A 27718-nucleotide genomic window follows, 5' to 3' on the forward strand; every position below is an offset into this window, starting at 1 on the left:
CTCTTAGGGAGAGCCAGGACAGGCTAGAGGGGCTACATCTCCCATCTGGGGTTGACTGTCACTCTGGATCCCTCAGAAGAAGGTGGAAAAGGTTCCTACTAAAATGACATCTGGGCTTCTCTTCTTACTCTGTAGCCACTGAATGAAAGGATTTTTCCCTGGTTAAATGACTAGAAAATTACCTGGATAAGCCAATAGAAAATGGATGACTGGATGGAAACTACTTTGCTACTGCTGTTTCTATTGCAGCCAATAAAATAATTAAAACTTAACTTTGTGTGTGTGTGAGTGTGTGTGTGTGTGTGTGTTTGTATGTGCGTGTGTGTGTGTGTGTGTGTGTGTGTGTGTGTGTGTGTGTGTGTGTGTGTGTGTGTGTGTGAGAGAGAGAGAGAGAGAGAGAGTGGTAGCAAAAAAAAAAAGAAGTCAGAGATATAAAAAAAAGATGACAGAAGAGAATAACATATAATAGAACACAACCCAATAAAATACAGTGCAAATGGAGAAAACATTCTTACAGTCTATGACCCATGCAGGAAATTGCATGTTTACTTACTGGCCTGTGGTCTTTATGACAATCAGTTATTTTGTGTGTTCAGATTTGTTTTTACTTTGTTAAAGTCTGTTGAAAGTGGCATGTGAGGCTTTTCTCAAAGAGATAAATGCTAATATTAGAATGCTCATGATCACCACCTGAGTTTAGCATTTTAGCATGCTAACATTTGCTATTTAGCACTAAATACAGCTAGGCTGATGGGATTGTTATTAGCTGTGCAGATATTTGGCAGAGATGGGGACTTGAGTCTGAGACTCGGACTCGAGTCGCACTTAAGTCGCACAAACAGCTGACTTTAGACTTGACTCAGACTCGACCCAAAAGACTTCAGACTTGACTTGCGACTCGACCCAAAAGACTTCAGACTCGAGCTTCGAGACTCGTCAACAATCTGTTTTCATGCAGTTATTGCTTTTTAAATCTAAATGTATTCATGTATTTCTATTTTCTTTTATTGGCGCATATACGTTGGGGAAACGTATGATGAGCTGCATGTCCCCTGCCCTTTGCCATAATATGTAACGCAACGCATGCGTTATGCCTTATGTGCGCGCACTCATAAAAAAAATATAAGCGAACAGTTACATGCAAGGTGTGTGGCACCAAGATAAATGATGCCGGATCAACAACGTCAAACTTCATCAGGCATCTCAAAACGCACCCAGATAGGTCAGTCACTCACATGCTAATATTACATTTAGCATATATCGTCACAGGTAACAAGCTAACCATCGCAAAGTGTTGTGCTAATGCTGGGAACAGGCACATTGTATCTTTATAGTTGTATCCATATGATGTGACAGACTTAGGTTAATATTTCACCAGGTCCGAGGGCTAGAGGGATGTGTTAAATAGACCCTATACATTTATCCTACAACTGATTTTAATACTGTACTGTATGGATGGTAGCTACAGGACATGCTTTGAATTCATAAGATTTAACAATACAGTGTTAGGGACAGATCAGATGGCCAGAGACTAGAGACTTGATTTGGACTCGTGGCAAAAGACTTGAGACTTGACTTGAACTTGCCCCTCAAAGACTTGAGACTTGACTTGGACTCAAGCTCAAAGACTTGAGACTCGACTTGAACTTCCAAAAAATTACTTGTGAACATCTCTGATATTTGGTCATATAGCAAAGTTTTGGATTAATACAAATGTAACCTGATTTTTTTAGGTGGCTAAAAACAAACACTATGAAACCACTTGGGCAAATTGGTTTCAAACCGCTAACCCTTGGGTACATTTTCTGAGTGAATGTCTGACTGAATGGATGAACAACTGTATGACCAAATAAATGAGTATTGGCGCACCTAAACAGGTACATGACTTTTTGCAGGTGTCATGGATTAAGGAAGGAGACTTGATTGGATATAGTTTCATTGCATTATGTGTAGTGATCCTGTTACTCAATTTAAGAAATACTTGACAATTAGGGTCTCTCATTTAGTTAGAAGACTGGAAAAGATAGGATAGCAAGGGATTAATTTACTGTGAACATTCAGAGATTCCATCAGCCTCTTCAAATCAGCATAACAACCAGTGCATATTAAAAATCCTTGACTATCATGGTGATGATACATTAGAGCAAATTCTTGAGTTTTCAGCACCGGCAACTGGGTTAAAATCAATGTGAATAAAATAGTTAGCAATAAGCATCAAAATATGATTAATCACTGTTAGTTGTACTCCTTGGATTATAATGGCCTATAGCAGAGTATGAATTAATTTAGTTGAAGAAAATGACAGAACTAATGCTGTTGAGCTTTAAGCATTTTGGTTTGTCTTGTGCTTTGAAAGACTGGGATGAAAGAGGAGGACAGAAAGGGGGGAGTGAAACAGAGAGGAAAAGAAGGGATAGCCAGAGGGAGTGTTGAGAGTGCAGAGAATAGAGGAAGGAAGGAGAAAAGGGTGGAACGGTAGAGGTTAGGTTGTAGAAAGGAGGTGCGGGATTTAGGAGCAGGAAAGACCTGCTGCAAACATTATAAAACTGATAACAATCTTAAGTAAAGAAAATCTGTTGAGATTAAAGATAACAGCTGTAACAGCACAACAGATAACAGCCTATGTTCCATGTAAAGCCTTTATTCAGGATTAGCTGTTTATATGCTCTTCATATTTAGGTCATCAAAATCCTGTTACACACAAATAAACATGTATATTGAACTAAGGACTTGGAAGAAGCTGTGAAAAGTTGCCTCTGTATATCATATATCAAATAGACAAATAAAAAATCTACGGTATACCTCCACACAAAAACTGTTCGGAAAAACAGGCAATTTAGTTTTCTGTTCAGATTTCTTGTTTTCCAGAAAAATCTGGATCATTATATTGATTCATGGAAAACATGTGCAAATTACATGCACTGAGAGGGACTGTTGACCTCCTCAACTGCATACAGAAGCAGCTGTGTGACCTGTTGACATTTTACTTGCTAAGTAGAGAAATATAAAGAAATACATAGACTACATATAAGCCATACAGTGGCATAACACCGTTACAGTAGGCACAACAGTAGGCACAACAGTAAGCACCAGCAACACATATGCCTGGAGGTTTTCGGTCTATCTGACCACATAACCTCATCTTGTCTCCCAGTTGTATGCCTTTATTCTCTACCCCATCCTCTGTGCATGTCTTCTTTATGTTTCACAAATAAGCCCCTTTGAAATGAAGTGCACGTAAGCAAGTAACTGTACTCTGCACCCAGTCTGACCTCACTCAGAAGGCAGGTTAGCTGAAGCCTGAAAACTGGGTACAACTCTATATCCAGTAAATAAGCTTTGAATTTAGACTAAGGTTTAAAGAAATGTTACGATAGTTTAGTGGTCCAAAAACAGGATATACAATTCCTTGTAATTGTCTGCAGGAATAAAATGTCCACCTCAAGGAGAAATAAAAGGAATGAAATAACATGATATGGCCATAATTCTATTCTGACAAACTGGAATAAATCATCACTTTGTGAAAAGTAAAATCATTCAGGCACAATTACTAAGTAAGTAATTAAAATGTTTGTGTGTGTGTGTGTGTGTGTGTGTGTGTGTGTGTGTGTGTGTGTGTGTGTGTGTGTGTGTGTGTGTGTGTGTGTGTGTGTGTGTGTGTGTGTGTGTGTGTGTGTGTGTGAGCTAGGCAACCTGACATTAAACCTGCCAGCTAGCAGACAGGAACATAAAACAGGAAATTGCTTTTGGGACAACCAATCAGAAAAAGCTCACGGTAAACAGGAAGAACCCGTCACAGTGGTCCTGTCAGGTGTCAGTCATTTTCACAATGACCTGCCCACATGCCTCAGTGAAAATGTCAATCATCTCTTAATCCCACCTCCGATAAAAGGTATTTAGGATTGTATGAGATTGTGCACGGCAGAAGCCCAGTTAGGTTTATTTTTATATAATTATACTGTTGCGTCAGTGAACTTGCATTCAATATACGAGGCGTCTGGGTGGCCTATGGCAGTTTAGATGCAAACAATAAATCTGTTTTATTCAAACTTGGGACCTTTGTTGTATATCCTCCTCCCTCTTCCTCTCTGTTTTGCCCCTGCATCTGCACTGTAATCTACTGTATCTAATTAAAAGAAAACCTGCAAAAACCAAACACACATTCTCACACACAACTACTGTTAGTGTTGTGTACTAGTGGATATTAAACCAGTTCACTTTGTTTGTAAACCTATACATTTAGAGATGTACATTATTATTCTCATCCACAAATATGATTTGAAGTTCATATCAATTAACATTACTAGGATGCACCAATGCACCAATACCACTTTCTTTCAGACCAAGCTCAAGTACGAGTACTTAGATTTGGGTCCTCGCCGATACCGAGTACCGATACGAGTACCGAATAATCCATCTGGGATCCAAGGGTGTTTTCAGACACAGATGATTTTGGCATGCTCTGATATTCTTGTCAATTAGAAAAAATCTAAGCAGTATTTTCAAAGTACCATGCCTTTTTCTATTCAAAGCTCAGTGCCCATGGGCTGGACATTTCCCTGAGCTATTGTCAATAAAATAAATAATATCCCTGATATCAAAATACTGAGTCAAGTGTAGAAAGAATAAAGAATGCAAAGTCTGATGACGTCATTTGCGTGCATATTAATTAATTAGCCATGTGGATTCACCGCTCCAGCGGAGAGGATGATTTGTTTACGCCAGCAGCTATATTCACAAGATTTTGTCCAAATTTAAAGACTCGTGGCAAACTATTTAAACAGTTAGACAAACTGCCAGCTTTTGTTTTAGCCTGTTTGTAAAAATTCTCTATTTGCAATGTAGCACTGTGGTTGCACAAAAGCACGATGGAGAGGCCGCATGCAGACAGAGCAGATTGAAATATCGCTTTCTTCATGTTTATGCCTGTTAAGCTGATGAGAGACATTGGGCTGATACTGCTAACGTTACTCCAAATATCAGTGGTGAAGCTTACGGCAAAAATGTCCTGCAACAACTTGCTGCTGATAGCCTAGAAATAGACGCACCCTAGTGGCAGCAAATTTATTTTGCAGCCAGGGCAGTCTCTGTTGGCTTGCGAGCTGGAAAAACCAAACTCTGGTCAGGCCAATCACATCGTGTATAGAGTCAGTGGGCAGGCTTATGGCTGCTGCAGCCATACAGTCTTGGCTGCTGCTGCTGCTGGGAACAGCGGTCATCTGGAAGACTTGGAGTTAAGCTTTTCTTTGAAAAAGAACAAAGAACGGAACAGAAATAATTCTTAAAAAAGGAAGATGTGTTCAGAGTTTTTCCGACCAGATACGGCAAAAGTTTAATCTATCAACTAGCTTCGCTACCTTCTTCGTTGCTCTGCCTGGTTGTAGTGCTATCCTATTACGTGCAGAGGGAATTTGAAAGACAACCATTTAACCCGCCCCTCAGATTGAGCTCCGTCAATGGTGAGTTCCCAGACCCAACATCTTAATGTGGGTCTGGCTTGTCAGGCTAGGCTGCTGATGTGCTTTTTCACAAAGTCATGCAGCTTTGGAAAAATCTCCAAACGGCTAATATTGCTCTTCTTCCTCCGCCTACACCTGCTCGACTGAGAAGTTAATGTCACGTTGCTATAAGGTGGTTTTTAGAATGCAGTACATGCGCACGGCCGATACCTAATACTGGCATCGGTGTCAGTGCATCCCTACACATTATTGTAGTAACTATCTGCCAACATTAATAAGATAAATTCCATGAAATCATTTTAATGAATCGTCCAATAAATGAAACATAGGAAACCACAATGGGCGTGTTAAAAGGCTTCAGTTCAGGCTGCAGTCACCGTTTTCCATGTGATAAAATGTTGGGTGTACTCTTCAGCACACTCCCTATCTTCCCCCGCATTGCAGAGGGTGGGTTGACAGTGGTCCTTGAATGTTATACTTTCAGAGACAAGCTATGTGTGTGTGCGTACTTGAGTGTGTGTAATCTGTCAGAGCCCAGAGAAACGATCAACAGCTCACACAGTCAGAGGGCCACTTAAGACCTGACACTGGCACACTCACACACAAACACACACACAACACACACACACACACACACACACACACACACACACACACACACACACACACACACACACACAGACACAGATATGCTGTATCATGAGAATGCCATGGTTGATGTGCAACGCTCTGCTAGTGACAGGACTAAATGTGCAATTATTATCCATTCCTTTTGTTTCCATCGAGTGCTATCCTCTCTGCCTTCTTCACTCAACCTATTTATCTGTCGACTTATCCATTCTATTCTTTTGCAAGTTGCGCCACAATCATGAACCATTTTCTACACATGGAAGACAATGTAATCTGTCAGTTGAATTCAGGAGAATGTGAAAAATGGGAGACAGTTTCTGCAGGACATGGTGATCTATAAAAGCATTTTTAGTAATCACGTTTACCAGTGAGAGAAGAATAAAAAAAGATTAATTTTCTGAAATCATATTGCAACTTGAATTGAAAATGCCATGTCACGGTGGGCAGTTGTGCAGATCCTTTGAGACACTTCAGCAGTGATAAACCAGGCAGAGAAACAATGAATGCATCTTATTTTTTAAACAAAGATTACAGAGATGATTCTCAATTTTTGAAATAAATATAATAAATAATTTCATGTGGCACCAACTAGCACAGAGATGATGCTGATACATTGATTTAATTTAACTTAAACCAGCAACAACCATGCATGCCTAACCGTAGGCTGCCTCCACCCTGGCAAAATCTTCAGTGGAGATTTGTGATACTCTGAAAAAACTAACGTGAATTCCAACAGCGCTCTAAATTTAAAAACCAGAGTGTGTTCTGTTACAACAGAGTGCCAATTTTCAAAAAGCAAATGGGAGTGAAAACAACAATTTATCACCTTCGCTGGGGGATTTGAATACATCAGGAAAATCAACAGGACTCCTGTGCAGCTAATCAATCAGTAGTTGTATCCATCCTGCCCAACAACATCATTAGTCCTCTTTTTTTTCAAGACTATTTTTGGGGCTTTTCCCTTTATTTTGAAAGTGGATAGATGACACGAACCCTGCGCCACTGCTGGACTCAGCCAACATGGGGCGAACCCTCTTACTGGGTGAGCTAGAGGTCGCCCCCATTAGTCCTCTTTTAATATCAAATGCCCCCCCTTGAAATTATATAGTTTAGAGAAAATTGCAGTGAAAACAACTGTTCTTTTTAATGTAAACACGTCCACTTACAGAACAATAAAGCCTCTAGGCTACTAATTCTTGGAGAGTAGTATCCTGCGTCCCTACCTGATTTACAGAACAAGGCTATGATGTCTTGTATGTGTTTGTTATCCTCTAGAGCTGTTTTGTGATTCTGCTTTATTATGGTACCACTCAGCGTGCGGTGTGTCCACCTGATTTTCACAAAGACGTGTGTGCCCTCCAATATGACTATTTATCTACTCAACATTGTGGTCTGCGTACGAAATGTATCTCACCATATGCTTGGTGCTTCTGTCCCGCTGATTTCCAGGAAGTCATATTTGTCCTCTAACAGGAAGTCATTGAAGACGAGAGCTATAGTGTCCCCGGGTTCAGAGAGGATTGACCATGTACAGTCCAGGTTGTTGTCATACTCTGCGGGGAATCCCGGGCTGGTTATTGAACCTGCTGTGCCTCGTAACGTACCGCCACATGCTCCCTCCGCTGGAGAGAAACAGAGAGGTAGCAGGACAAAGAATGAGAAAAAAAATAGCAACTCTCCAAGGAAGTTTCATAATTCATATACTGATTTTGGTGCTTCCTTTTGATAATTTTCTACTTTAATTGTTATTGTCTTTATTTATTAAATTATTTTTTTTATTTCTGTTTTATTGTTTTATTTTTATAATTTTCATTTATTTTTCCTGTTTTACTGCTTATATTAGTAATGTCTATCAGACTGTCAGCCATTTGTAATACACATTAAATTGAACTATTTGTTTATGAAAGGTGTTATTTAAATTATGTTTTCATTGATTGCTTAACTAATTGATAACCACACTTTAATAAACTGGGTTTTGTTTTTGTTTTCATAGTATGTTCAATAGCTTAATTTTTATACATAACATCTTAGATTTATTTATTTATTATATGTAAATAAGAATATTACAACTAAAATAACAATAATATTGTGATTTTCATCCTACTTTGATAATTCTATCATCATTCAAATTTCATCAATACATCCTGGGTACATCTTCAAAACACTTAAAGTGATCAATGTGAAAACAAAGGAAATATTTTATATTATTAACTAGACACAAGAAAGTATTAATGCCTCTGAAACACAAAACAGTTAAAGTGAGTTTTGCAGAGATTTATCACAAGATACTGAATCCCTGAGCTGAGCAGTTCAACCATCTACTGGCCCTGATGATGAAAACCTGGACATACTGTATCTGTTCGGCAGTAGACTAGTGAACCATTAGAAGGGCTTTGCTTGAGGATTTTGGGCTCCATCTGGTTCATACAATGGTTAGTTAAGTAATTTGAGTCAGACCTCACTGTACTTAAAAAGTAATCAATACACCGGGGCTTCTCATCTTCTTCCTTCAATCTTCCTTAAATCTCTCACGACCCCACCAATTAGAGTGTTTATTTTATCTTGCTTTTATTGTTGGAGTTGGCACTGGGCATTTCTAGAAATATATTTATTTCATTCATGAGCCAACTTGTCATATTAGGTGAGGTATTAAGAGATCTAAATGACTGACATAGTAGAGAGAAGAAGACAGAAAAAGAAAGAAAGAAATCTTACCCCTACAAAATGGTGATGGGAAGTCCCACTGTGCTCCACTGCCAGGTGATACAATACATGTGAGGATACTGTGTCCTTCCAATACAAAACCTGACTCACAGCTGTATCGGATCTTGTCCCCCATGTTGTACCGCGAGCCATGAATGACTCCATTTGGCATGAGCCCGGGGGTGCCACATGTGTGGCTGGGCAGGACTGAAACACAAAGAATAAAACAGAGAAAATTATTTTTGATTATATCATAACCAAAATACAAAAATAACCATTTGACCGCTAAAAAATAAATAAAACCAAAATAAAACCCAAAACAACCAAATGAATAAATTAAACGACCAAATGAGAGCCAAGCAGCCATTAACGATCAACAACAGAAAGCCTATCACATTTATCACATTTTGTGCCCCTCCCCCCACAACAAATCAATGTATATTTGTGACCCAACGTCGCTGGTCGCAGGTGTCTATGAGCTAAAAGCAAATTCGATCAAACACGAATTTCAGCTTCCCAGTATGTTTCATAAGAGTATTTTTTACTTGCCCTAAGAGATTAAACTATCCAGTGTTTCCCAAGAAAAAAGCTAAGAAAAAAATTGATATTTTGTTTTCCTTCTTGGGCATCATGGGAACCCTCAGGTTTATCTTGAGACCCCTTGTTGGGGGTCTTGACTCCATGTGTAAAACCACTGATATACAGTAGGATACATGTTTCGACAAACATTTCAACAACATCTCTTGAATGTTCTGGTACCCATTAGGTGATGATTCACACAAAACTAAATATGTCAAATCTATCTCATAATATCAAACTGAGATATATTTGAATTGTTCCTATTTACAGTCACTACAGTGGAAACTGACCAATTAGTAAACATCAGAATCAACAACACAAAATAATATTTGTATGTTTGGTTTGCTAGAAACCTAAAAAAATATGTATAAGTTACTGTGTGGCTGGCATTTTTTCTTCAATGTGCATATGTTGTTGTCAGTTCTTAGATGGCACAGCTCTACAGTGGGAGCAGCTACAGGCAGCTCATGGTCTAACTAGGCCAAAATCAATCTATGACTGTAGCCAACACGCCTTAGCTCTACAGAAGGGGCATCAGCACAGTGACTGTAGTACAACCTGGACGAACTCCATATCTGACCCTGGTGTACGGTGTTTTGTGTGTATTTGTATAACTGGAGCATGTTAACTTGCTGGGTGTGTAATGTGTGTGTGTTATGTGTATCCAAATGGCTAATTTTAATGTGTGTGCATATGTGCATGCACAGTGCAGCATCAGTGTCTACATGTAAGGGTTTTCAGTCAGTCAATCTGTGTGTTTGTGGATGCTGTTCCAATTAAACGCTAGCATGGTAATTAGACAAAGCTTCACCATGAGACCCTGAGAACCAGGACAGAGAGAAGGAGGGAGGTGTGGGGGATGAGAGGAAGACAAAGGAGGGAGATGAAGTGAAAAAAAGGATAGGAAGATGAAGAGAGACAGGAGAGAGGAGGAAGAAGAGGCAGAGACAGAATGAGGGAGGAAGATAGAGAAGGGGAGGAGGAGGAGACAGGAAAGGGTAAAGACAGTCCGACAGGAAAAGAGAGAGGTGAACTAATTGCAGTGGGCCCTAAACATGTATAATTTACACTAATCGAGTCATTATTTGGATTGTATGAAGTCATGCATCAGAGTCAATTTACTCACACTCAGCTGACCATGCCATCCTCATGCAATAATGCTGTCTGCTTTGTTTTAACTAGGTGACGCACACAACCAAATTCAAAACCCAAACTAAAGCACTGACTAAAGGATGGGCAGAAGGAGAGAAAGATGCAATGAAAAGAATGAAAGGAATCATGCGTCTAAGCCAAGTCATTAGTCACACTTATGTGACCGTACAGTCCTGTCTCTGCCAGGCTGCCATGTTTTTAAGCCAGGTTGGTACACAAAGGCATTCCATTATTTAGACTGATGTCTGAAATAATCAAGGGGTATTTTAGAAGAATAAAGTGTTCACCAATATTGTCAGTATCCAGCCAATCTCATTCGTCAACAGCTGCATTTCTTAGAAAGCATTTGAATTTTGGCAATAAAGTTTTGTTCTGTTTTCAGCCATCAAATGTTGAACAGGAGAGTCTGGTTTGCTGAGATTAGATGTCCGAATCACAACATACTCTTTTGGCTCTATGTGCACAACGGTGGATTACCTGCAGTGCTAATGTAGGAAGGATGTGAGAGACAGTAAATATGAAGTGTACTGTAGCTTCATTTTGACAAGATCCGACAGCTAGCATCTCCTATTGACTACATATTCATGTAGACGCATAGTGCAGACGGTGGCTTTATAACTGTATTTAAAAGGATTCAATATTAAAGGATATTAAAGTTGTCCCTTTAAATAGGTAAATTCTACTGATTTTACTGCAAATTACACAATTTTAGCCAAAGTCAATATCCATTGTGGAAAGAAGAAGTAGAAAGTGACTTGTTCTGCACCATGCATGGGGCTGTTTAATATGGACAGCTCCTGGTGCTGAAATTAAGTCTATTGAAGTTACCAAAATAATTACAGATAAAAAATGAAAATGCTTCACGTTAATCAAACAATAATGCATAATTTTTAATTCAGTGTACATTTAATTATCCTGTTTTGAATCTTACAAAAAACAGATCATGATTTCTAAAACCAATCAGCATCAATGCTAGGAAGACACATTGCTGAATGCCACTGCCAAACAAAAGTAACATAATACTTCTGTGTCCATACAGTAGCTTACTTTAAATGACATTCCTAATTAATTGATTCAGAAAGATAATGTCAGATTCCTCTAGGCATAGTACATGGGCTATACTCTAGCTCTAAGCAGGGTTTAATACACAGGCCAGTACTTGCATTCATTGCAAGAAGATTTCAAACATTAACCTATACAAGTCTAGGTGTCTACTGTCTTTCAAAAAATAATATTAGAAGCCAAATTAATTCAAAACATATTTGTCTTTGTCTCCATCTAACCTTATTGTTGGCTCCTTGTTTACAATGTTTAGCGTAATATTCAGTATGTGAGTTATTTTCACTACAAATTCAGATTACAAAGGATAGATTGCTTGTTTTAAGTTGACATCACTAATCACTATTATTCTGGGTCACTGCAACTTATTTAGAATCTAGATTGAGAGAGGAATACTGGCTGTGTGCACTCTGTAGGGGTGGGCAATATACCATTTTCGTCACTGATTCTCTGATACTGATAAATGATCAAATACAGTATGCATCCCATTTTTGCCAACCCTTTAGATATTCCTGCCCCTTTCCCTGCTGTTTCCCTGGAGTTTTAATTCCCCCCATTTTTAACCCCACACATTATGAAATGGCCTTGTATCACTGCTGTTTGTGAGTGTGTTTTCCACATATTTGTCAGCTGGGAATCGCTTGTTGAGTGGCGCAGAGAAATGCGCTTCTGGTGTGAACAGCCAGCATACTACTCGCGCCAGGTATATCTCTGCGCTTCCGCCTCCTGTGTGAACCCAGCTTTACAGCCTACAGTTAGATCAGCATGACAAAATATCAAGAAGTGTTTTTTTCAAACTATTTCTTTATGTGGGTTAAGATTTAAAAGGTTATGTCAGCTTTCAGATTCTTCAAAAAAAAAAAATATATTTTAAGTCTAATGTATTCCCAGTTTGCCTAGTATATTTGTGGTATGTCAGATCATCAAATGATGTGACACCTTTATTTCTGAGGTGAAAATCTTTTAAATAATAAAAACAACAGTAAACATCCTACTCTTTATTGCTCAGATCCAGGTTGCTCAGCAATACAGTTCACTCACAATTTACATTACATGTACTTATTAAACACACACATTATGGGGCAGGGTACTCCTGCCAAAAGACATGTAGGCCTATCACATTTCCTATTTGGAGCCAATAAACACATTCATTTTTTTTAGATATATAGATATGTTCCCTTACATTGCCCTTACAATAGAGCGAACAGAGCTGGAATCATGTTTTGACTGAATTATCCATTTTACAGTACTGCACTGTACTGTACCGTCACCACAAAAAAACATGATATGAACTTTAGGTCATATCGCCCACCCATAGTGCACATTGCTTTGATTTGTTTGCTTTGTTTTTAATCAGTACTATACAACATTGTTTAGCTGTAAACTCATGCCTGGGGAAGTTCAAATTAGCTGCTTGCAATTGTATTCAGTAGCATAATCACTTTGATTACTTAATATTTGTTTTTCATTTTATTTATTCAAACAATATGAAAGTCAAGTTCATTTGGGGTCATTTCACAAAAAAGTGTGCATTATAATTCTGGACCAATCATAATACAAAACATGGTCAGTTGTGTCCAAGGAATTGAAGACTGTGTGCTCATAAAGAACACTGAGGACAATGCAGGCTTTTCATTATATCATTAAAGCTAATTTTGTAAGAACTAAATGTTTCTAACACAGAAGTACAACATCCAAAATTCGCATATGACTGAAAATGTGTTTTTATATAAATAGATTGAATAATTCTGAATCAAAAGTGTGTTCTCTATTCAGGTGCTGCCTGTCTCGCAAGTTAATTTACAATGATGTATTCATGCCCATTTCCCCCAGTACTGCTCTCCTGTAACTTCCAATGTTGTCATAGTGATTGTGTAGACAGAAATGTGCTACCTTCGATACACACAGAGAGGAAAGCTCAACTGTATATAAAAAGTTGGGGTAAGCCATGTTAATATGATAAATGGCTTCTCAGCCATTAACTTAAAGAGTTGAGTGAAGTTGTATGTGTCATAACACATCCCTCATCCTCACCCATTTTAATACACACACAGTGTTTTGTCTGTCCTTCCATAACCTTATGTCTAGAGGGTATCTGTCTGCCTCTGTCTGCTGAGAATCAAGAGTTAAGGTCTGAATCCCACAGCTCCCGTTCTAATAACATCTACAAGCCTGTGCTTGTATAGGCATTGCCGGGTGTGTATGTGTGTGTGTGTGTGTCTACTGCGAGTGACTGATGATACTCCTCTGTGGCGGTTGTCCCTTCTGGCCCATCACAGCCTTAGGGCAGGTCAGTGTGTTTCTATGGCAACTCTAGGCCAGGGCGCCACATTTTAATAGTGATACAGAACTGAGCAATGGCAAAAGCTGACAAGATTGAGGCTAAGAACTGTCTGTAACATTCAAAGTGGGATAAAGGGAGTGGAGAATGCAAAGAAGAACAGATAAAGAGTAAAGAGGGGACAGAAAATTTGTGTTCAGGGGAGAAAAACAAATGAAGGATGACAGCAGTAAAAGATGAGAGCCAGAAGGAATGAGGAAGTGAGGGAGACAGGAAGGGGTGGATGAGAGAGGTGTTGATAAAGGCTTTTGTTAAATTGTTAATAAATTACTATCAGCTTATTGCTAAAACCTTGTACATAGACAACAGTATCCTATTATCTGTTTGATCTTTTATAATTTCTTATCTCTGCTCATCCACTATTAGTTTCTGTCTCTTTATAATGCTAACACAACCACAACAAGATATAGCAGGACCCTACTGAAAAGATAACCCTACATTCCACAGCTATCACATTGCTAGACTTTGTAAAGAGCTTGTCCAAACAGACATGTGAACAAAGATCAAACTTTAGATACTTTCTTGTTGCTCACATTGCAAACTGTTTACACTCACTAACTCTAAACACGGTCAGTCTTTCTAAGTTGTTGTTCAGTTAGACCTGTGTCTACATCGAAAACTTAATGTAATCTTCTGTCAATGTGTGATAGCAGAGGTCAGGCCTAAAATGGCTACTGCTGAAAAGACGTTTCTTAAGCAAGGTCCTCCACACTACCTCTGCTCTCTACTGTATAAATATGCAGTGACGCATATTAGCTAACCATCCACTAAAAATAGCAAAGCAAACAGCTCTTTGAATCTGTTGTTATGGATGCACTAAAGCAGTTGCTAATGGATAAAAGCCAACCACCATAACCTCTTGCTTTCTCTCTGTCGTGTAAATGCAGTGCATTAGAGACAGAGACACCATTCTATACAGAAAAGTATACGCCAATTAATTGACATTTAATTAAATAAAAAATCATCATAATTACTCGACTCATAGTAACAATTACAGAAAAGGTTTCTTGTATTAACATGACAGTCACTAAAGACTGCTAAAATATGTAAGGTTTAAGACTAAAATTAAATAATAAATTGAAACTAAATGACAAGGTGATATTCGTACATTATGTACAGTATTTATTCCAAATGATCAAAATTTCATGTGAGTGATGCCGTTTCACTTCTTGAAACACATGGAATGAGAGTGGAAAATGACCCCTAGTTACCTGTCAGTAACAAAACAACTGGAGTGAACTATGTTTGTATCCACAGCATGTAACTTGCCACAAGCCAAAGTTGGAACAGATGTTTAGCTCTAGCTCCTCATACCTGGCAAAAATCACTAATTTCTTGTTTGGTTTCCAGGGGGCTGTACAGTTAAACCCAAGCGGAACCAGAACAAATGTCAAACCGTGTGCACATATTGCCAAACAGGGATTTAAACAGATGTTAGCATTTGAAATTTGTCTGGAAATTTCCATCTTTCAGTGTGATTAAAACTTTAAGATTAGTTAACTTTTTTAAATGAAAGGATTTCTGGAATCTATTGCAGCTTGACTCAAAATACAGGTTGGGGAAATGCAAAGCAATGTCCTGCATCCTCTAAAATACATTTAAAAATCCAGTTACAAGTTATTGCACCAAAAGCCTTGGTCAGTAAGCTTCAGAGTATAGGAAATAGATCTTCAGACAAGCAAGTCCATTTCTACCATACTACAGTTGCAGTTTGGGCCTTTTATAGCAGAGTTGATACACTGAACTCCCTAGTATAAGTGTTGGGAGTGCAGTCAACATTATTTTACCTGCCCACCACCCACCATTTTGAGTCTGAACAAATCACTCCCCATTCATTACATCTACACACATCTCTACTGGGACCCTGAGTTCACACTGAAAGCATCTCTCAGTGGGTGCAATCCATAATCCATTAACACTACTCAACTCAGTTCCCATGGTGTACATGTATTACCAAAACAATCAGCAATACTCCTTTAATCTGTGATTCTTGATGGAGAGTTGTTGCTGTTGGAAAGATGCCAAAGCCCCTGAGCTAAATGGACTCCCCAGCACCGCAAGTGTTCCCATGGTGTAAATGTATTAACAGCTTCACTGACACATTGTACGTAATAACTCTAACCAACCAAACACTAAGGGGGCTCTTGGCCAACGGTGGCCGAGGGCCAAAGCTGAACGGAGGCCCCTGACCACCTGCTGTGCTCCCCTAGTTTTAATGTGTCAACAGCTAACAGCAGCACTAACTCATTAATAAAGGGGCATTCCACCTTCTGAGCACACCTTTGCTCCAACCAATGGAGCCCTCTAAATAGATTTTTAGGGTAAGCCATGTTAATATGATCAATGGCTTCTCAGCCATTAACTTGACTGGGGAATTGGATCCCAGTTTGAGCTGTATGTGTGTTGGTGGGAAAATTTCCACTTGCACCATGTTATAGAAACTTTCCTCTTAGCTTAATAAAGACAAAACCTAAATAGATTTTTTACTATTTTGTTCGGGATATGTGTAAGAGGAGCATTGATTTTCAGGGTAATGCCCCTTTAAGGAGAGTTACCAAATAGGTTGGCTGCTAGCTGAAGCAGTTATCTTTAACATCGAGACAAATTACTAAAGAATAGCGTTTCAGTGGGGATATGGAGGAAATGAGCTGTCTGTATATAATTCATTCTTAAAACACAATTTCAAGTTTAAAAAGTCTATAAATGTGTACTGTAATACTTTTACTGCAAACTGTACCTTATAAACAGCAGTGTGAATTAATTTTGCAACATAAAATACAACCTACACTAGTATACTAAGCATCGATAACTGATAATTGGTATATATGTATGTGTTCATGCACTAATATGTATTAACACCTCCAGTAGTTTCCAATAGCACTAACCTTATCATTCTGGCTCTAGCAATGTTTAAGTTTTCTGCCATTCAGCACTATAAACCAACGACTATGTCAAAGCTAAAAAAACAAACACTGTATGGTCACGGTTCATTTGGTTCATATTCAAAGCAGCATGCTGCACTGTACGTCCCAATGATATTACCCATCAAAGCTTTTATTCCTGCATTTATTGCTTTGGGACAGAAAGATGTTTATGATCTCAAATAGTGACGGCACTGTCCAAGATAATGAGGACAACACATTATTTCTGCTTGACAAGTTTGGATGCTGGATTTTCCTTTTAAGTGGGCCAGCCAGTGATGTTTCCAGTATTAATTCCAAATGATCACCAGTTAAGGAGGGCAATCAGAGTACAGACTTCACTTTGTTCTACAACACAGAGAATACCATAGAATAAACCACAGCCTAATGAATCAGGACTTGTAAAATCACAAGTTACGTAGTAAACAACACCAATGGATTAGAACTTGGGTGTGTACGGCTAATACCAAACACTGCAATAGCAAAACATATTCTATATACAGACAGTTCCTAAAAGTTACATTTCTGCTCTGCTCCCTCAGAGAGAACATATTAAAATGTATTAACACCGCCTTCCCTATGTTCCCTTGGTGAAAATATATTAGCAGGGCAAGTGACATTTCCAGCAGTGCTTCTAATCAATCACCTGCTAAACAGAGTAATCACTGTAGCAGCTACACTCTGTTAAACACCAGCTCTCCTCAGCCTTTCCAGCTTGACTAAGGAACCAAGAAATATTGGTTGCTAATATAGAACATCCCCACGCTCTGAAGGACGACATTCTAAAGACCACAAGCCATGGAAACATGAAGTAGAAACACAGGCCTACTGTAAAACGGGTCACTACAAGCAAACCCTTTTACTGTACACTACACATAGTTACTAGACAGCAAGTCATTACTGTGTTATACCATTTTGCTAAACTACAGAATAGTCAACCCACAGCTATAGTGTCTGTGCGCAATTCTTCTGGGCTACTAAGATCAGTTAGTTAAGAAAAAATGATTCTCAACCTTTTCAGACCCAAAGTATAGAGGTTTATCTCGTGGCAATAACAATATTGCAAAGAGAATAATTACTTAAAGACAGAACCTGTTAAAATGAAGCTTGAGGGATTTGTGCTTGAGGGTTTTAAAACTGGCTCTTGCACTGCTATCCCCGTCCCCCCTTTCTCTCTCTCTCTCTCTCTCTCTCTTTCTTTCTCTCTCTCTCTCTCGGGGGGCACTGCCACCTCAGTCCTGTTCTCTCTTGCTCTTTGGATTTTCTCTAGTCGTGAGCTTGAGTGCAGTCCCCCTATTCAGTAACAATGGGAGTTTCCACATATTCAACTTCAGGACTAAAACAGCTTTGAGTATCAATTTTGATTATTGTGGTAGACCAAAGACATCTAGAGAAACCCACACGTTGGCATGATCAAGATTTTTTTTCACCTGTGTCAATAACTGCCATTTTTATTTGCAGTTCACCTGCTTAGTGATACAAAATGCTTTGACTTTTAAGAGCCTGATTTAAAAATCTGTTCCGTCATGGATTAAAACCAATTAATGTAAATTTAAATTTGTGGGAATGGGATCATGTCTCCCGGTTTTAAAATTCAGTCTAGCAGTTGCATTTGGGAGATATAAGAGCAATGCTGTGCTAAGCATTTTCTGGCTTAGAAAAAGGCACCGGATAAAGATAGCCTGTACAAGATAGGGGTGAGTCCCACTTAAAGTAATGAATGATCTTATTGTTGAGATATTCTTAAGGTGAAACAAATCTGAAGTGAACAAGCCTTTTATAATGGGGCTCAGGATAAAGATTCAAATCAATAATAGTTTAAGCTTCTCAGCAGTAGGTTAGCGGTAGTGTGCCAACAGCTGGTAAAAGTTGGAACAAGCATGTCCAGGGCCCATAATTCCCACTTGAGTGTTGTTGCAGGCTGTAAAAACTGACTGACATTCAATTATTAACAGCTGTAAAAGAACTGTGCAGACAGGACAGTTTAGTTCAGGTAAGATACCATCCCTGATTGATTTATTTTTAGCAAACTCTGCTCATTTGCATTAAGGTATTCAGATACCAAGTGAGGACACTGTCTCCAAAGGTGTCCTGGGCCAAGACTGACTTGGAGGAAACCTCGAGGCATTGTTCGGGCTGGATAGATTACATTTCCCAGCTGGGGAAGGAAGTTTAACTAAAGAAATTGCTGAAGGACAGAACATGAGTTTACTTTTTTAAAGATGGGACAGAGGGGTATTTTGAATTAATTCTTAGAGGTTTTGACCTATAAAGGTAGGTCAAAACCTCTAAGAATTAATTCAAAATAACTTCCCGAAATATCTTGGATACAAATGTAAACATTTTTATTTTAAAGTTTTACTCTTCTGTTCTCATTCTAAACACGTTTCTTACTAAAGCCTCAGAGTTATTTGGTGAAACTAACCCAACAGTTGGATATGTCTTTCCGAAAAGTTTTGAGAAGCAGTTTATTTGAGAGTTCTTTAAATAGCATGTCCAACAATTATAACACAATGGCACTTTTGGGAAATGTGCTCCTGGCCAGTGGTTCCTATGGAAACAGTGACCTAGCCTAAGGCTACATAGTGCTGCAGGGGACATGGGGAAAATCAGTCAACCTCTGTATAACACAACAAAGAACACATCAACAGTTATTTGCTCTTAAAAGGAACATGTGCACTATTCACATTATGCAAAGTTATTTTTTTTAATCTGGGACAGTTCAGCCTAGATTTGTGTGAATTTCCAATATGATAATCTGAAGTTTTTAATCTGTGACACATCAGAGACAGTCTGAAGTTTTTAGAGCACTGAAGCATCAGTAATGGCTAATGGCTTTACTTTTGTTTATGTTTAGGCCTACTAGTGGCTTTACTGTCTTGTTTTTCTATTTTTTTTTTTAATCACATTAACAACATATTTTAAACTTTAAAATCAAATGACTAAGCTGCTCATAGAAAGGATGATAGTGTGACACCCCACAGCTTCAATGTGAATTTGAAAAAAGCTTGTATAGTTCGTTAATATTTATAGTCAAGATAGAATAATGTATAGTCTACTTACAAAGTTGTAAACATTTTCACTTTCAAGTTTTGAGTTAGATTTTCATCATTCTAAATTCATTCAAAAATAGCTTCATGCTTGTACTTCTGACCAATTCATACTGCACTTCAGGCCTGAACTATTTAGTTAATATGAAAGCAACCAGTGGAGCAGCAGTTTAATTGTGCTACTCTCTGAGTAATGCATTACTGAAATGATTATAGAATTAAGGGCATTACAGCAATGGCATCAGCAAAAACAGAATACAAAGTCAGCAGATTGAATGTCAGTTTGTTTGTCCGTCTTTCTTCTCACTTGTCTATTTTCTATGTAACAAACTTTGCTTAGAGCTCCATGAGCCCTCCACAATAACTCCTCAAGGTCCCCACACCTTACGATGACAGACAGTCCTGAGGAGAAGGGGGTGGCAGACATAATAGCATCTAATTCAGCCAGAAAACCTCAAAATAATCTAAAACTACATCCATATCTAGTCTCCCTCATCACTCACCCCCCGCTGATCCTTCTCCTTCTCTTCCTTCCTCTCCAAAGATTACTGCCAACACATCCTGTTCTATCTTTTTCCTTCCTGTCATCATTGCTATGACAACCTTGACCTGACTATGCCTTGCCATAGAAAGAGTGACCTGCCCTGAGGCTGTGGTATGTCAGAGGGGACAAAAACATGGAGAAAAAAGCATGACTTGCCTCATCAATACTCACATGCACATTTGCACGAGTTTGAGTCCACTTACACGAATGGTCACATACACACAGAAAGCATAAACATATAAGCATGCACTTGCAAAGTAAATGTCTTCTTTGTCTTTAATACAGTGTTGCTAATTATGTGTGTGTAGAGATAAGATTAAGACAGACTAGTGTAGGTGAACGTAAGTGTTGCCAGTGTTGGGAGTAACGGCGTTTAAGTATAACGGCAATACTAACCGCGTTACTTTTTCAGTAACGGAGTAATCTAATTAATTACTTTTCTCATCGTTGAAACGCCGTTATCGTTACTGAGAATGTAAAGTGGTGCGTTACTAGAATTTGGTTGAATGAAGCGCAAGGTGTCAGGCTTTGGCTACACATCAGCTGCCTGGAGAGAGCAGGGGTGGAGATGATGACACTGTTGCAAATGCGATGATGACTGGCTGGGTGGGCGGATGCCCTGCTCACGCTGTCTCACTGCACGCTCTACTACCACTAAACACAAGACAGCGACAATGGCGACAAGCCAGGGAAATTCAAAGGTAGCGTTCTCGAACTGGAAGTACCGGCACTACTTCTCGCTCATTGAAATTAAAGGCAAGAATTTTTATGTAACATGCACGCTATGCCCAGGAAAAAAAGACTTTATCCACGTCTGTATATAGTGTTTTTATTCTTCAATCAGTTAATATAAACATCTTTGACGTTACTAACTCAAATACTTTTTGGGAGAAGTAATTTGTAACTGTAACTAATTACTTTTTTAAAGTAAGATGACCAACACTGAGTTTTGCACATGTGACTATTGTGTTTTTCCTTGACATTTGTGAAGTATTTGAATCCAATTTATGTTGATAACTAAGTTAATAGGCCATAGGTCAGACATGACAAACCCCCCCGCCCCAGAACAGACCAACTCACACGCACGCACACACACACGCACACACACACACACACACACACACACACACACACACACACACACACACACACACACACACACATATACACTGTAAGTCTAATGCATCTTCATTTAGTTCTGCTGTCCTCTGGGCACATTTACATCTGTCAACTCACTAACAGAATGGATGGATGGGCTTGTGTGTATTTGTGTGTGTGTGTGTGTGTGTGTGTGTGTGTGTGTGTGTGTGTGTGTGTGTGTGTGTGTGTCATCATGATGCATGTATGTGTGAATCAATTTGTCTTCCTGTGTGCCTATGTGTGTCTTCATGTCTTCTGGTATGTACATGAGCAGATGCATATTTGCTTTTGTCTTTGTCTGTCTGTGTATGCATACAGTGTGTGTGTGTGTGTGTGTGTGTGTGTGTGCATGTGTGTGTGTGTGTGTGTGTGCAAAACAGTCAATTTCATTGGTAGGCTAGGTGACAGTTCACGGTCCCCTGGGCAGCACAGAATTGTGGGTAAACTCGATGTCACAACTATTCCCATATATCATCCGAATGACACACACACACACACACACACACACACACACAAACACACAACATAATGCTTTATTGCCATTTTTAAGCATAAGAGGTTGCATAATGGGGAAAACCAAAAGGCAGTATAAATTGGAAAAATGATGTGTCTCTAAATTACATGCTTCTTTTCTACACTTTCAGTACAATTTACAGTAATGTGCTGCCAAAAAGACAGAAAAGATTCAATATTTTATCTTTTTATCCTACAAAGTATTATAAAAGAGGATAGATTACTCTCAGTACACAGGATTATTATCTGAAGGGCAGTTTCGGGGGCTCACTATAGCTTTCCTCTGATACACAGAAGTGGGTTGGAACTGAGTGACAGACAAATTGGGATAATGGTAAAAAATGCTGTATTATTATTCCTTGTGCCTACCTTTCTTTACTATCATTGCATTTCATTAAGTAAAATGTCAAGAGAAAGCAGAGACATTGTTCAGCTAATTTGAGTTTGTAAGGGTGTAACATCTGCATTATTGATTCTCTAGAAATTGAATCATGATACTAGTCATTATATATATATATATATATATATATAAAAGTCAAAAGTTTTAGAACACCCCAATTTCTAAAACACACCAATTTTTCCAGGTTTTTATTGAAATTCTTACAGTTCAATGTTTTATGTTACTCTGAAATGAAATAATAGAACAAATGAACAATTTAAGTAAAAAAAGAAATCATGGAATCAATTTATAAACCAAAATGTATTCTAAATTTTTGACTCATCAAAGTAGCCCCCTTTGGCAGATATAACAGCTGAACACACTCGTGGCATTCTTTTTACAATGGAAATCAAATATTCTTCAGCAAGTTTTTCCCAACTCTGTTGCAGAAGTTCCCATAAATGTGTGGCACTTGTAGGTTGCTTTGCTTTCACTTTTCTGTCCAGTTCATCCCAAACCAGCTCAATGGGGTTTAAGTCTGGTGACTGTGCTGGCCACTCCATGTTTTTAAGCTTACCATCTTGTTCTTTTTTGCTAATGTAGTTCTGGCATAGCTTGGACTTATGTTTTGGGTCATTATCTTGCTGTAGGATGAACCCCTGACCAACTAGGCACATACCAGAGGGTACTGCATGGCGCTGCAAAATGCTGTGGTAGCCGTTTTGGTTCAGGGTGCCTTTCACTCTGTACAAATCACCGACCGTGGATCCAGCAAAACAGCCCCAGACCATCACGCTTCCTCCTCCATGTTTGTCAGTTGATGTCACACACTGAGAAACCATCCTTCCTATCAAACCTGCAGCTCGAAGTCTTCTCTTTACAGTTGAAACTGAGACTTGCTCATTACGACCACTATTAAGCTGTGCTTGAACCTGTTGTCCTGTGAGCTGCCTATCACGCAAGCTGTTGACTCTCAGAAACTTGTCTTCTGATTGTGTTGTGGCTTTGGGTCTGCCAGACCTCTTCCTGTCAGAGTTTTCCCCAGTTTCTAAGTGCCTTTTGATGGTGAAGAATACTGTACTCACTGACACCTTGACTTTCTTTGCAATTTCTCTGTAGGAAAGACCAACATTCTTAAGTGTTATGATGGTCTGTCTCTCTTCTACTGTTAATTGCCTTTTTCCCGCCATTTTCATAGAAACACACTACTGCAGTACAATACTGTTCAAATAATGCTCACGAGGGTATGGTACCACAGTGTGTTTCAACAATACTTTTATACAAACAGAGGGGGTTGTAAGTAATTGTAAGACAAGTTGGAACACCTGTGGGAATTGGTAGCACCAACTTTCAAAGCTTGATCAACCTCCATTGCTGCAGAACAGCTTTACGTTGTTAACCCATTTCTTGTTCCCTGAAAAAGGCCTTTTTGTAAAATTCTGAAATGTACATTATTTTTCAGTTTTGGGTAACCTTACTTTTTTTTTTAACCTCAGGCAGTTCACCACTTACCTTTGTACCATTTCAAGCTATTCATTGGACTTGAACTGCTAAAATTGCAATAAAAAACAAAAACAATTGTTCTAAAACTTTTGACCGGTAGTGTGTGTATGTATATATATATATATATATATATATATATATATATATATATATATATATATATATATATATATATAGTTACATGTATTATCTTCCCTCATACTGTGCGCACAGTTTTATGAAGCATAATACAATACTAAACACAGACAATTATCCACATAACCTTTTTTCCGATGGATGTCAGTTTTCTTACAGTATGTGGCTATTTGGGGTTGAGCAATGTTAAATCTTCCAATAAGGGTGTGTGACATGCCTAATCCTACATTTGCTTGTTCACATAAAAAGGAACATAGCAGGAAATAAAATTACCCTTTTCCTTCACAACTGAATAGACAGACTTGCACTCATGTGAAATCAAATGAGTTAATTGGTCAATCACTTAGGACATACAGTAAGCTGTTACTGTACATTCACCACATACTGTATACTAAAACGCTTGCTCAGCAGACCATAAAATGACAAATCTCTCTGGCCATAAAATAAAATACTGTCAATGCCAAATCAACATCCCAACATGTCTACCAGTCTTACAGTAAGTTTCACTAACATGTCCTAGCCATGTCACTGAAAATATAACTATAAATTATGCATATCAGACTTTTATAGGTCTGTCAGCTGTAAATATGCTTACACAAGGCAACAAAGTATGGATGGGGACATAATAAGATAACACTGTTTCCTCCCAATAATTCACTGATGTGATTTTATTTGACCTCCAAATTCATGATGTAGTGTGACATCAATTAAACCGAGAATGAAGGTGGACAGCTAGATTTTGGTGACTTTACCTCACCCCTCTAAAATGTGGCTGCATTAGGACATTGGCATCTGTGGACTTGGAATAAATGTCTGATCCCTCACACCAAAGAACCTGTTTAGTACCCAACCCAGTTTTTCTGTCCCTGAATTCAGCTCCACTGCAATCCCCAGTGTATATTATTGCCTTATTTATCACTGTTTTCCAGTCATTCTATCACTCAAGCAACACTGTCACAGCAGGAGCCCTATTGTTTTCTGTTCTGCTCAGTTGAAATCTGCTGCTGAGACTAACTCAACACGTCCTGCATGGGCTTCACAATAAATTTGAAAGCAGCGATAGGCCTTCTGAACCTCTTCGGAAGGTGGTGACAATGCCATTGAGGTTAACTTATGTTGGAAATTCGGTTTGAAACGGCAAGGACAAAAAAAAAAAAAACAATGAGGACTGATGTTACATTTTATGAATAACAATACATTATTAACTAGTGTGAAATAAAATAAAAACATTCCACAGGGTCTATGAAAGAAACAGTTTGGTTTAGGTTTGCAAACAAAAAGAAGGAAAACAGCCTCACACACAGTTGAAGTCGTGTGCAAAAGCTTCTTTATCGTTTTATCAGCCAAACGTCTAACATGCGATAAAGATGTAACAATTGGCTTGGGATAATGGCTGCTCACAGTAGCTCAGCACTGTTTGTGTCCCTCCACAATACCAGTAAACCTACACGAGGTGATCTAACAATACGTAATCATAATTTTAAAAGCCTGTTGTTTAAAGATTAAAACTTTTACAGCAGAAAACCTCCACACAGTTTTAACACATGTTAATATGAGGGCAGCTAAGTAATTAGTGGGCTGACTCTGTAAGCCCACACAACCAGATTATCTTGATTGATGGCCGAGCCTTTGATTAAAATTTCTCCTTAGATGACAAAATATGATTTTGATACTGGTGTAAAGCCCAATAATCATGTTAAGGGGTGTCAGGCCCTCTTTGTCAAGGGCAGATGTCTTACAGATTTTTGTTGCCTGAAAGTCAACGAGCTGCACTTTGCATCTGAGACTAAATGTGGCTCATTAACTATCTAGGAGAAACAAATACCTGAAGGACACCAGGACTGCAGTCTTTTTTTAGTAAGCAAAACATGAAACAGCAGTTAAATTATGTGCAGCTAAAACAAAATAAACAAACAAAAACAATGAACCATGGTATTCTAGTGCACACAAGCTATTGTAGCTCATTTCATCTTATGTTCTTTCAATATTGTCTGCTATCAGCCTTTAAGACTCCAGGTTAATGCAGTCAGAAAGATCAGGATGGCATCGTGTTCACCTAAACAATTAAAGAGTAAATGCTTAAGGGTTCAAATAATCCATCTAAACATTTAGATGTGGACATGATCTAAATGTTAAATAATTTTCTAGATGAGCAGAGGGAAGGACAATGGCATATAAAAGTTATTCTGGTGAAGTGTAGTGTATTTTGATTGGATAACACTGCAGAAATTTGCTCTGAAATTGCACCTCTTTAAAATGTTAATAGTTAGGATAAATTATGTAAAGATGAGACCATGTTACATTTACAGTTTTGAAGGAAATTCAATTTCAACAACCAGCAGTAAGAGTGAGCCTTCAGGGTTTTACTGTTAAATTAGAGTGAAATGAAACTATTGCTGATGTTGCTGTGGACCCTCTAGAAGCCCTATGAGGACCTGCCAGGGCCTTTGTAAATTATTCCAAAATGAACCATACTATTTTACTTTCAAACCAAATGACTTGGCAGGGGAATATAATCTTGCATTTTTGTCTCAAATAAAATAATAAACCAGGGGCCAATAACATGACCTGGCCAACCTAGTGTTGCACGGTATACAGATACTAGAAAGGTATTGCAATACCCTGCCATAAAAAATGGTACTATATACCCCATTTTATTAGTAACTACTGTATTATAAGAATGACGATGTTTTAATAAGAGCTGCATTTCCTATGATTTGCGACAATGTGCGGTAGTGGGAAAGTGTGTGTGTGTGCAGCGCTTTGCGTCCACCATGGATGAAAGGGTCTCTAAGGGTTAACACTTAACACAGTAACGGTCTCAAGTTATTTAGGCATGTATCGTATCAACGTCATCATTTTGATAATATGACAACATTACCAAAATCTAAAGTCTTGTGTTCTCCCCTCAACTTCTTTCAGGACACAAACTCCGCTCCCCCACTTGGAAGCCCCTTTTAAGATCCACCCATACATGAGGACTTCAAGTACAAAACACTAGTACTGGTGGTGTACAACTGGACTGAAATATGTGACAACATTAGCTGTTCACTAAATATGATGTGTAACCCCCCCCACCCAAAATTGTTATGACCAGGGATCAACCCATGTTGATTGGCTTGGTTTAAATTGACAGAAGAAGGGTTGAACACAGGTCAGATAACCCTGGTCCAACCCTGGTCATTGGTATGAAAGAGGTATTTAAAAGGCAATACAGTTTGTAAGGTGATGTAGATGGGCAACATTCTCAATTACAAACAGAACAAAATAACATCAAATATATTGTTTTGTGGCTAGCAAAAAGGCCACATTTGATCTTTGACACTGATTCTGCTCTTTTCTGCTGAACAAATACTGTTGCGCGTGTGTGTGTGTGTGTGTGTGTGTGTGTGTGTGTGTGTGTGTGTGTGTGTGTGTGTGTGTGTGTGTGTGTGGGGATCACAAAGCTTATCCTCAGCTTTCCTGTTCTTTCTTCCCACCTGTCTGAGTGTGTGTGTGTGTGTGTGTGTGTGTGTGTGTGTGTGTGTGTGTGTGTGTGTGTGTGTTTCTCTGTGGGTGTTAACCATAAAAACAATGTAAGCCCTGTTAAACCTTCCCATATTTCAACTTT

General features: G+C 38.6%; 1 protein-coding gene across 1 annotated transcript in view; it reads right to left on the minus strand.

Moving 5' to 3' along the window:
* The window catches only part of LOC120556497 (CUB and sushi domain-containing protein 1-like), a 348428-nt gene that overhangs the window by 207527 nt on the left and 113183 nt on the right, over positions 1-27718 (minus strand). Inside the window, exons 4-5 of the mRNA XM_039796142.1 lie at positions 8805-8999; positions 7504-7711 (exon numbers count right to left, since the gene is read on the minus strand). Of these exons, the coding sequence (XP_039652076.1) occupies positions 7504-7711; positions 8805-8999 (403 nt within the window). The remainder of the gene's footprint in view (positions 1-7503; positions 7712-8804; positions 9000-27718) is intronic.

This window comes from Perca fluviatilis, chromosome 3 (genome assembly GCF_010015445.1).
Source record: "Perca fluviatilis chromosome 3, GENO_Pfluv_1.0, whole genome shotgun sequence".
In the NCBI taxonomy this organism is placed as follows: Eukaryota; Metazoa; Chordata; class Actinopteri; order Perciformes; family Percidae; genus Perca; species Perca fluviatilis.